Genomic DNA, 12389 nt, shown 5'->3' with positions numbered 1-12389 from the left:
AGGTCACGAGTGGCGTTACTCAGAGGTCTAAGCCCGGCCCTGTTCAACATCTTTGTTGGTGACATGGACTGTGGGATAGAGTGCACCCTCAGCAAGTTTGCTGACAACACGAAGCTGTGTGGTGCTGTCGACACGCTGGAGAGGAGGGATGCCATCCAGAGGGCCTCTGACAGGCTGAAGAGGTCATGCAAACATCTTGAAGTTCAACCAGGCCAAGTGCAAGATCCTGCACCTGGGTCGTGGCAATCCCAGGCACAAATATAGGCTGGATCGAGACCTGAAGAGAAGGAGCTGGGAGTACTGGTGGATGAGAAGCTCAACATGAGCCAGCCATGTGTCCTTGTGGCCCAGAAGGCCAACTGCATCCTGGGCTGCATGAAGAGGAGCATGGCCAGCAGGTCAAGGGAGGTAATTCTCCCCCTCTACTCTGCCCTGGTGAGACCCCACCTGGAGTACTGTGTCCAGTTCTGGAGCCCCCAACATAAGAAGGACATGGACCAGTTGGAGAGGGTCCAGAGGAGGGCCACGAAGATGATAAAAGGGCTGGAGCACCTCTCTTATGAGGACAGGCTGAGAGAGTTGGGGCTGTTCAGCCTGGAGGAGACTCTGAGGAGACCTGATAGCGGTCTTCCAGCACCTGAAGGGGGCCTACAAGAAAGATGGGGAGAGACTGTTCAGTAGGGCCTGCTGTGATAGGACTAGGTGTAATGGTTTTAAAATAGAGGGAGGCAAATTTAGATTAGATATAAGGAAAATAATATTTTACAATGAGGGTGGTAGAACACTGGACCAGGTTGCCCAGAAAAGTGCTAGATGCCCCATCCCTGGAAACATTCAAGGCCAGGTTGGATGAGGCCCTGAGCAACCTGATCTAGTGGGGGATGTCCCTCCTTGTTGCAGGGAGGTTGGACTAGATGACCTTTGAAGGTCCCTTCCAACCCTAACCATTCTATGATTCTACAACTATACACAACTGCTAAAGGCACAAAAGCTTACATGTGCCAGTATGAACACACAAGGAGTTTTACGACTGATATTACAATGGCTTAGCATATACAGCATTAGGCAGAATCATTATGAATTCAAACAGCTTTCTACTGCACTTAAGTGACACAGTAGCACTATCTTTGCAAGCAAGTCCATCCTCTCACATTCTGCATATGTTTGAAAACTAGTACTGATCCTTTCCTCAGCAGTTTCAGCTTCTCCAAACCGAAAGACTTAGCAGATGCCTAGTTATCTGCCTAGATAACTTAGCCTCATATGTGTCTTAAACAATAATTTTAGTTTTAAAGTTATTGTAACTAGTTATTCTAACTGTAGTATAAGAAGGGCAAGCAATATTAATTAAACTTATCAAAGTTTACCAGATGACATCCAAAAAGCTGATATGCATAACAAAGATGTTTAAGAGAAAAGCTGATTTCACCAGCTATAGACATCACACAGGTATCTTAAGTACACCATAACTTTGAAAAGCCGTCATTCCTTTCCAAATGCTGCAAAATCTGAAAATGTTAGACCTTACAAAAAAAAAATGAAGCTAAAAAAGTCTAAGAATTTCCACTATGAACACATTTTTCTCTTCCTAGTTGACAATTTTGCCTCTAGGTGGGCTTCTCTTTTTCACTGAGAAGATGCAAGTACCCCAGCAGAGGCAGAGCACTTTATGGAAGGTGAAGTACCTCTTAAGATCAGGATCAATTTTCTGAATGAAACCATGAATCAGCTCTTTAGTGCAGCATTTTCTAGTCCAATATTCTTTCACTAATTTGACAGTCATGAATAGAGACTTTCCCTTCTGTTGACACACACTGTTTGGGAGAAAAACAGAAAAGAAACAACAACAGCAACAAAAAAGAAGAACCAGCCACCACTAAACATTTTTCTGCTGGGGGAAAAGAAACAGTTAACATTCTTTCAACCTTGCTTGTAAACTACAGTAATTTCACTAACGCCTAATGTTTGAAGACCAGGCCACAATACAGTTTTTTATCAAAAGTTAATATATTAGGACCACCAACAGAAGATGACTCCTTTCAAGAGCATGACTGGGAGAATGCTCAGTAAAACCATCCAAGTCCAACTCTGATGCCAGAGTTTGATTCATCATTTTTTCTTCTAGTGGTAAATATCTGAATGAAGTGGGTAGACCTTCACAAAGTCAGAGTAACTGTCTTTCCCTTTGCAGAAAAAAAAAAAAACAAAACCAACCCAACATTCTCTATCCCAAATCTAGAAATCTCCTGCATTTGTCTGTAAATTACGATGTTTTCTCCAAATCAGAAGGTGCATCAGAGATCATACTACATGAAAACATTTTATGTATTTTTGAGATCACAACTAACAATAAACATCCACTTGCTTCTGTGATTTAAGTGTATTGTAAAACTTAATCTCTTAACTCGGTCATACGCAAGAGCTCTTTTGAGCAAACTGGTTTTCACTACTCCAGTTATCATTAACCACAGGATCTGTACTAGCAAATACCAAAACTTCAGGACAACCCCAAAAAGCTCCTTCCCTTTTCGGAGAAGGAAAAGCTCAGCATTCCCTAATCCAACAGTACGGTCTTTGTACACTAGACCTGTGATTAATTTGTTATGTGATAAGGGTTATTGTTTTCCTCTCCATCAAGATTTTCCAAACCATGGGAAATACAAAAGCTTTTTTCCCCCAGTAGTAGCATACTATTTGTCTATTGGATGATTAAGAGTGTGAGAAGGTTAGGAGAGGTTTTGAGACTTTAAGGTAAGGTTATAATCTACACTAAGAATGTCCAAGCAATTTTAAAAGAAAAAGCTGAAATATAGTTTCACCAGCTAAAACCTCCATTTTCAGATCACCTATAGCAGAAGAATACTTTTGTCCTATGTATTTTATTTGGAAGGCCCAAATAGCTAGACAGGAGAGACTGACCTTCCCCAGGTGCTGTGTGGTCTCAGCACAAGGAAAAGCTATTTCTGAGCTGCATAATACAATTCAAAGGTAAAAATTCAAGTTCCTCCTCAACTTTCTGCACAGTAATCCTTTAATACGCTGTCAATCACAAATTTCAAGAGGACCTACTTCATTTCAGAGCAAGATTTTCATCAGTATAAACATTCGTACTGCAGACTCCCGTAAATCATTCAAGTTGAGCACCACTAAAAATACATTCTAAGAAAAGATTAATTAGACATCTCATTTCTTCACCCTCCAGGCCCAAAGAACGATGCCTTGTGTTCTGCTGTTCTCCCATACCACTTCATAATTACCAACCTTGTATATACATAAACAGTTTCATTCTCACTGCCATTCACAAATAACAGCTGAGGAAAACATCCAAGGCCCCAGTCCTGAAACCACACAGACACCCGTTTAAATTTAAGCATGTGGGAAACCCCATTGTGGTCTTGGAAGTGGCACTGGTGTTTAACAATACACACATCAGCTCAAATGCTTGGACCTCGGCCCTGAAAACACCGTAGCTCCCAGGGCAAGAGAACCACATGTCCAAAACCACTTCTGAACACAGACCCTGCTGACGACTGTTTCTGACAGGGAACTCAAGGACACGTTTAACGGGCAGCTGCCGAGGGCTCCGAGGGCGTTCAGCCGGGGCTCCCGTGGAGCTTTCAAAGCATTTCGGAGCTATATGCTGAAACTCGAGGTGACCTGCCACTGTACACTGCGAATCTCGGCGGACACCGGCAGCACGCCGCAATGGGGAGCGCGCGATTTAGGGGCATGGACACATGCCAACCCTCCATCCCCCACCCCTTCGGGAGCCCCAGAGCAGGCTGCGGCTGCACGGAGGGCCCGGCAAGGCCGACCGGGCCCGGGCGTTGCCGCGGCCACGCCGAAGCCTGGGGTGAGACGCGACGCCGTCGCCGCGAGGGCGAGCATGCACCGAGAGCCGGCGCAACGCGACCCCTCCAAGCCGCACCGGCGGTCGACGGCCGGCAGTGCAGGGCGGGGAAGAGCTGGCAGCTGTGCGACGACCGGAGGCGAGAGCCCTGGCCCCTGCACCGTGGGCCGCCCGCGCTTCATAACGCCGCGTCCCGACTGAAGGGGAAAAAGCCATGGCCGTGCCGGCCACCGAGGCGCCAGGGGCTCCCGGCACCCCTTGGCAGGCCGGGCGACACCGGAGCTGTCGGCAGCCGCCGCGACTTGCCTCGCCCTGCGATGAGCAGCCAGAGTTCTTCCTTCGCCTCGACGTCCCGCTGCTCGCCCCTCACCCGGGGATGGACTCCTGGGGGCGGCCGCGACTCGGGATACCACGGAGGACAACAAGGAGGGCAACTTCGAGGCCCTCCAGGCCAGTTGCGCTGCCAGGCAGGGAGTGGGACGCCTGGAGATAGCCCCCCCCACCTCGCTCCGCCGGGGCCCCTTTCCCGCTCACCTGGCGGCGGCCCTCGCGCTCCCGGGGCGGCGCGGGGTGCGCCGTGGCCAGCGGGGCTACCCCGGCCCTGGCTGCGCACTCCTGGCTCCGGCAGACTCGGCCCGTGCAGGGGCGGCGGCGGGCAGAGGGCGGGGGGCGGCGGCAAGCGAGCGGCGCCGCCGCTCATGGCGAGTCCCGGGAAGCCTGAGCGGGAGCGAGCGCGGATCCGCGGGGCTGCCGGGAGGAGGAAGCCAGCGGAGGAGGAGGAGGCAGAGGCGGCGGCCTTGGCAGCGGGGTAGGAGGCAGTGGTGGATGCGGGGGGCGGCGGGGGGGAGGAGGCGGCAGGCAGGAAGGGGGCGGCGGAAGGAGCCACCCATCTGCCGCGCCGGCCCCCCTCAGCAGGCGGGCGGAGGGGCTAGGGCAGCTTGCCGCCGCTATCCTCGCCGCTCGGGGGGGCGCCGCGGTCCTGCTGGTTGGCGGGGGCGAGGGAGCAGGCGTCGGACTACGCCCCGCGGGGCGCCAGGCGGGCCGCGACCAGCCGGTGGCGCCCGCCTTCCCAGGAGAGGCCGGGCCGCAGGGACGGCGGAGCGCTCAGCACCAGCGGGAGCACAGGCAGCGTTCTACTGGGGTGCGGCTGTGAGCCGGGCTACGGAGACCGGCTGCTGTGGGGAAGAAGCCACCGCCGCCGCCCGGTTCGCTGCCGAGGAGGAGGAAGTGTCTCCGCCTGCGTCCTCCCTCCCCCCCCCCCCCCGCCCCGGTCCGGCCCGGCCCGGCCCCAGTGACCCGATGCGGGGCAGCGTTTAGCACGCGGCCGCCGCCGGCTGCCCGCCTCCCGCGGGGCAGAGCCCACTCGCAACAGCGCTGCCGCGAGGCGCGACAACCTGCGGAAAGCGCGCAACCGCGGCAGCCCAGCCGCCTGTTATCGCAGGCAGTGGAGCCGAGCCAAGCCCGCGGCGACGTGCGCCGGGCCCCCTGGTGCCCAGCGGGCCTCGGCCCAGAGCGGACAGACCCTGCGCACAGAGCCAGGAATCATCCTCGCCCCGGGAACGGGCGCTGTCGCAGGGCCTTCCCCTTAGCAATCTGCGCGTCCTGGGCCGCCCGCGCCCTCGGTGCCCCCCTCCCCGCGCCCAGCGAGGCGGCTTGGTGCTTCGGCGGGGGCTGTCGCCTGGGCTGGGGGTGAGAGAACGCAAAGGCCGCGATCGATTGGCCGGGCGGGTGATTGCAGAGGCTGCGCTCGGACCCGGTGGCGCGTGCGGCGGCCCGGGAGAGGGCGGCCTCGGGCGGGGCGGGGTCGGCGTGCCGCCCGCTGGAGGGACAGGATGGGGGTCTGTCTGTTGTCGGCGTGGCGAGGCGCAGAGGAGTGGCTGGGCGGAGCCGGTGCCAACGGGCACATGTGGGGACCGGACTCCGGCCCGGCCTGCCGTCAGCTTGGAAGGCGTCAGCGGAGCACGGTTGGTTCCGGCCGCTGATGGTGCAGGCGCAAACTGCGCCTGCCGGTTTGTGCAAAAAAAACCCACCCCGGAGATATCGGTGAAGTCCTTAATTTGTCACAGGAATGACAGAGATTAGCGTTATTCAAGATAATCCCTTTGCTAGGCATGAAACTGAGGCTGTCTCTTGAGGCAACAAAGGTTTCTCACGCGTGTGTGCGTGTCTCTGTGTTGAGGTAAACAGCTGCGTCTGCCAAACCAATCCAGCTGGGTCTGATTTTTAGAAAAGATAAAGTAATGGGAAAATCGACACATGCATAACAAAAGAAAAGCCATTAGCAAAAATTATTACCTGGAGGGATGCACTGTCTGTCTTTGGTGGAACACCAACAGTTCTGTGAGATCTAAATACACAGAGAGTGAGTTAATTTTATTTTGCATATTGCACCAATGCCATTTTCTCCTATGCAACGCTGCGAATGGGAAAGGTTTCAATGAATCATGCCTTTGCCAGCATTACCACACTGTGCCACTCTTCCCTCACTCCTTCATGTCATTTGGTTGAGTTTTTCACCTGGTGTGGGAGGAGGTGACTGTGACTCCCCAGAGGGCTAGCACCTCTGGGACTTGTAGGCTACTGCTGGTATGATTCACGTGTCCCAGCATTTACCTAAGGCAATTTGAAGCCTTTCTATATTAATTTACTTAAACTCCACACGGCTAACCCCTCATGTCTCCAGCCCCAAATCAGGAAACAACTACAACAGCTCATATCTTGTGATTCCGTGGAACACAAGGGCCTGAAGTATCGCATCTTCTGCTTTACCGTTCTGAGATGTTTGCACCTCTTTCTGATCGCTGCTACAGGCCCATGCAGCCTGCATGAAGATCTTGGCAATACACAGATGGCAGAAAAAGACTAACACAGCCACTATGGCTTTATGCTGATTCATTTTTCACTCACTTCCTGGGTGGAAGTGGCTTTAAACCTACTCCCATACTGGAGATACTACATAAGACTGCATTGTGGCACAGACTTTATTTTTTGTGGGTCCTCCAAAACTTTGCAGATTTGAATACTGGAGTATTTTATACTACTACAGAAAATGTGAAAATAGCATCAGTCCTTCATCTAAGATAATCTTTCTAACTTTTTTGCACCTAGATTGTCTTCCAGAAATAAGCAAAGAAAATATATTTCTGCAGTATGAAGCTACCTCAACTATTAATCTAACATGCACTCCAGACTACAGGCTATCTGGAAGTTCAGAAAGGCTGTTTTGTGCCATGTGAGTCAGCCATCTTGCAGACATGTAAACTGACAGTTCTAGTGCATTGCACTTCATTTACTTCTGCAGCTGAGAAGTTCTTTTTTCCTGTTGGTTCTAAATTTAAATCAAGCATTTTCAAGATGACATCATTACAAGAGGTAGATTCATATTTTTTTCGAAGTGTCTTTTAACTCAAGTAGGATGAGAAGAGGTAGTACCTTTATACTAATACCTTATTAGGGTAATTACCACATTTGGAGAACAGATAAGCTTTTGGCAGTGTACAGAAAGCCTTCTTGAGGTCTGCTTAAGGTCTCCAGGAATTTAAAGGCAAGATTTTCTCTCTTTAAGGTTTAAACCATGTCGTAGTTCAGCCCTGATCAGGACCAGACTACGCAGTCTCTCTCTCACTCCCCCCACCCTCCGAGAGAACAGGGAGAGAAAATATAAGAAAAACGGCTCGAGGTTTGAGATAAGGACAGGGAGAAATCCTTAAAGTTACCGTCACGGGCAAAACAGACTCGACTTGGGGAAAACTATTCATTTATTACTACAAACAGCAGGATAATGAGATAGAGAACAACATAACCTCCCTCCACCCCTCCCTCTTCCCACTGTGGCCCGTGGGAGGGACCCCACGATGGAGCAGGGGAGGAATGTGAGGAGTTCTTCCCCCGACCATGAAGCAGCGGCGTAAAACAACGTATGATGAACTGACCGCAACCCCCATTCCCTCTTCCCCCCTGTGCCGCTCGGGGAGGGGGAAGGTAGTAGAGATAATGTTAAGCTAAACCAACACAAAATCTGAGTCTAGATTTCCATATTCAGATTTCGAAGTCGTCTACCAGAATCACTCATACAGTGTGATTCTCGGGGTTCTTACTGTGCTCCAGTGTTGAAAACAGTGATACTAGGTATGTTGTTTCGTTAAAAATTTAACAAGTTAAACTTCCACTGTTCCCAAGGCATCTCTTAAAAGCTGATAACAGCTAAAGTGGTGTTTAAGGCTTTGTGTAAGCCAGACTTTGCAATGGGATGATTTAGCTTGTATCATTTATTTTTAGCACCCTCAGTGCTGTCAAAGTGCCTGATTATGAGAGGAACATATAGAAAAGATCTACTTCAATTAAGACTGACAAGATGGTAGTTAGCTGAAAAAACTAATACAGCAGAGTGTTGTGTCAGATTTTTTAAAAGTACACCTCTCTCAACAGAAAGCTGATATGCATATTTTAAAACTGTTTTCTTTACTCCACAGGGAGATAAACGTGTTCACCTGCAAATTTATTGTAGAGAAAATACATATCCAGCTTCCTGCAGACATTAATTTCTCTTTTTAAGTAGCTGAGAAAGACACATAAAATCAACAGGACATAAAACTCTCATTGTTGAATGCAACAGTCCAGGTGGCGTACAAGGTATTTCCACTGGTGCTAACTTCGTGACTGCTGCATTTTCCACATCTGCAGCTGTCTGCTTCTTACTGTAGGGGTAGCCTAAATTGCCGTTTATGAGTTGTAGGCCAGTTCGGCCAGATGCTAAATTTCTGCTGTAGGAGTCACTGGCTCAGCATCTGGCTAAGGACTAGATCCACATGCAAGTCTCACTGCGGATCACTAGGACATTGCTAACCTCGCTGAAGAATGAGAAATGCAAAATGCCCAAGATGAGACACATCTCTCAGGAAACAAACATTAGTATTTGTAATATGTGAAAATATGTTCAAGTCCTCTGTTCTTACTGTAAAATAACATTTTCCTAAGACCATCTTAGAGCTTTAAGCTGGGCCCTCTGATTTCCTTCTTCATTGTTCATCACAGCACTTACTTGCTTTGAAGTTGCCCTGTTGGTGGGCTCCCTATTCTCAAATAGTAATTTCTGTACTCTGTGGTAGCTTCCGTTTGAGTTGCAAACATCTCACTCTAGGCAAAGCTCTAGCAAGCAGAGGATAAATATCATGAAGTGGAGCACACATCGTAGTTGAAGCATATGCAAAATTACTTGCTTATTTGTACACAAACAGGAGCACGGAATGTATGTGAAATGAAAAGGGCTTTGCCTGTGCATGACAAGAACTGACTGCGTTGTTGACATTTCTTGCAGGACATATTTGTTACCTCCTATTTTCTCACTGCCAGTGTGGTACCTTTAATGGACCATCAATATCTGAACACAGAGGGGAGAAACACCTTAGCATTCAGAGTGACTTTGATGGTGCAAATGAAATTGTGCAATAGGGAAATACCCTAAATAGTAGACTTCAGAGATAAAGGAATGTCAAATGCTATGGGTTATCTTGCTTTTTTATTTGCAGTGTGACAGCCTAGAGACAACGCAGTCAGCTGCAAGGCCCCATTGTGTTGGGTGCTGCGTCCATAGCCCTGGAAAGCTTGCAATCTAATTATGCAGAAGAAAGAGAAAGAAGGGAAGAAAAGGCATGGGACAGTGCAGTGATTTGCCTGTAGAGGCATGGGATCTTCGTGGCAGAACTTATATCCTATGTCTCAAGTTTGATGCTGCCTGAACACACACCATCTGCCTCTGGTTAAACTTCACCTCAGGATGGAGAATGAGCTTGGAACACTGCCTTTCCTGATAGTGCCTAGAACAGCAGAAACACTGATCTAAGAATTGCTCATCAACAACCATGAAGTGATAAAGCAGATCTCCACTCAAAAAGGCAAGTGTGATGTGCATTCAAAGTCAAAACCCTTTTGAGAAAATTTTACAGTTCTTCCCATTCACCACTGTCTCTGCTTCAGCTAAAAGGGACTTAGAGGGGTGAACCATCCTTCCTGTCAAACTTCACCTTCCTGAAGGAACTATATTGATAAGAAACACACTGACCAGTGTGACCTAAGTTAAGAGTTGGAGTGGATTGACTGCCTTGGCATAATACTGATGCCTATAGCGTGGTGCAGCAGAGTACACAACCTGCTGCCAGTCTGGGTTGACCTACAGGGGCCAAAACAGGAGTCCCGATTGGACCAGACTACGCAGTCTCTCTCTCACTCTCTCCACCATCCGAGAGAATAGGGAGAGAAAATATAAGGAAAAACGGCTCGAGGTTTGAGATAAGGACAGGGAGAAATCCTTAAAGTTACCGTCACGGGCAAAACAGACTCGACTTGGGGAAAACTATTCATTTATTACTACAAACAGCAGGATAATGAGACAGAGAACAAGATAACCTCCCTCCACCCCTCCCTCTTCCCAAGCTTAACATTATCTCTACCACCTTCCCCTCCTGAGCGGCACAGGGGGGAAGAGGGAATGGGGGTTGCAGTCAGTTCATCATATGTTGTTTTACGCCGCTGCTTCGTGGTCGGGGGAAGAACTCCTCACATTCCTCCCCTGCTCCAGCGTGGGGTCCCTCCCACGGGCCACAGTCCTTTGTGGAACTGCTCTGGCGTGGGTCATCTCTTCCACGGGTGCAGTCTCTCTAGAACAGCTGTCCCAGCGGGCCCTCCACAGGCCACAGCTGCCTTCAGGCATCCACCTCCCCCGGTACGGGGTCCTTCATGGGCTCCAAGTGGATCTCTGCTCCTCCGTGGACCTCCATGGGCTGCAGGGGGACAACCTGCTCCACCATGGTCGTCACCACCGGCTGCAGGGGAATCTTGGCCAGGAGCCGCATTACTCCTCCCCCTCCTTCTGAACTGACCTTGGCGTCTGCAGCTGTTCCTCACAACAGGCTTGTAGATGTCTCTCAGGATCTTTTTTTACATCTTATTCACTTCTCATCTCCTTTCCACTTCTTGCAGCTGGGCTGGACCGAGTCGGGCCCAGTCGGCTGCCTGGCGAGAGGCCAGAGGGTGAGGCCTGCAAGGCCCATGAGGCCTGCGCCTCCCCCTCTGCGCCTGTGCCCCTGCTCAGCTTCTTCACATCTTCTCTTCTCTCTCTTTTTTTTTCTGTTTTCCCATTCTTAAATACGTTATCGCAGAGGCGTTATCACGGGACATTCTGCTACCAATCGGCTTGGCCTTGGCCAGCAGCAGGTCCGCCCTAGGCCCGGCCGAGTCCACTGAACAAAGGGGAGCGACTTCTAGCAGTTTCCTACAGAAGCTACCACCTTAGGCCCCCCCTTACTAACAAAACCACGACAACAGGGCAGCTTAAACCAGTGGAAAAACCATGCTGAAGTCAAGATTCAAAGCTCTGGATTAGTGGTCTCAAAGCACATTAAAAGTGGTTTCCACCTCAACTTGCACAAGCCGTCTTGACCAGTAGGCTCATGCACAAGTACCGTGGGAGCACAGGGTTTGGCAACAGTGCCAAGAGAGCTGGGAGGCTGGGAAGGCAACCAAACTAGAGCTGTCCATGCTTTCTTGAGAATCCTTCCCAAGGCATGGCTTGCCCTTCAAATAAATACATTAAAGCAACACACAGTCTTAATCCCACATGCTATCACAGTAGCACTTGCCTCTTGCTTTTCTCCCCACTGTCTCAAAGCTGGCCACTCTACATGGACCATGCCCTGCCTTTCTAGCTACCAGGCTTGTCTTGGAAGTGGAAGTTGGACCTACTTCATCTCAAAGGGCGAAGCACAATTGCTCTATATTTGACACATTCTCTTGCACTTCTTATATCCTAAATATTGAGCAGACCTGGAACAACCTTAGCTTGAGTTTGAGGATTAAAATCTAGTTCAGCTCATGATAGTGTATAAGGCTTATGAATGTGTGTTAAAGTGGTCTGAGGAGTTCTTGGGAAATACTACCACTTAGTCATACTTGCAGACAAGTATTTTAAAGTTGACATGAATGCAATATACAGATAACTAATAGGTTTGCATGTTTTTTAACTCTTTCTTTGTATTGACCTTAAATAGATTGTTTGGTTTGGATTTTTTTTTAATAGGAAAGGTGTAGTTGCAACCCATAAAATTATCCAGATTGCCACTGACATCCAGGTCACACATCTGCTAAATAGTATGACAAATTTGTCAAGTCCAGACAAGACCATAGTGTCTTTGAAACTACATACAACTTGAATTACTAATAGGAAAAACAAAGGAAAGCTCTCTTCTTGAACATTTCTTCAAGAAATCACAAGAAGAAAACTCTTAGATCTTTCTGAATCACAAAGTGGTTATAAGACAAAATTATCTCATTTGCAGGCATGATTTTACAGCAAATAACAGAACAGTACATTGTTATGAGGCCTGCTGTCATTATTCATTCCTCTAATCCCATTTTGTATGGAGTAATTCTATCTGCTGCTCTTCAGAAAAATGACCTTTCAATCACACTGCTTTGCTGCTTGGACTAAAAAATAGATAGGGCAAATATGGAAAGTGAAATATATAGGAAGAACACTGAGGTC

General features: G+C 49.2%; 1 protein-coding gene across 4 annotated transcripts in view; it reads right to left on the bottom strand.

Moving 5' to 3' along the window:
• The window catches only part of RNF38 (ring finger protein 38), a 112961-nt gene extending 108288 nt beyond the window's left edge, over positions 1 to 4673 (bottom strand). For 3 of the 4 annotated variants that reach the window (XM_086771091.1, XM_086771095.1, XM_086771092.1), the window contains exon 1: positions 4385 to 4673. In XM_086771091.1, coding sequence (XP_086627217.1) covers positions 4385 to 4550 — 166 coding nt within the window. In that variant the 5' untranslated portion in view covers positions 4551 to 4673. The remainder of the gene's footprint in view (positions 1 to 4384) is intronic. The other variant, XM_086771098.1, reaches the window with a different exon arrangement.
• Between the last annotated feature and the right edge of the window lie 7716 nt (positions 4674 to 12389).

Source organism: Chlamydotis macqueenii, chromosome Z, assembly GCF_036417535.1.
Source record: "Chlamydotis macqueenii isolate bChlMac1 chromosome Z, bChlMac1.mat, whole genome shotgun sequence".
Taxonomy (NCBI): domain Eukaryota; kingdom Metazoa; phylum Chordata; class Aves; order Otidiformes; family Otididae; genus Chlamydotis; species Chlamydotis macqueenii.
Note: the sequence above shows the minus strand (reverse complement) of the source record. Positions and strands in the feature narration are given on the sequence as shown.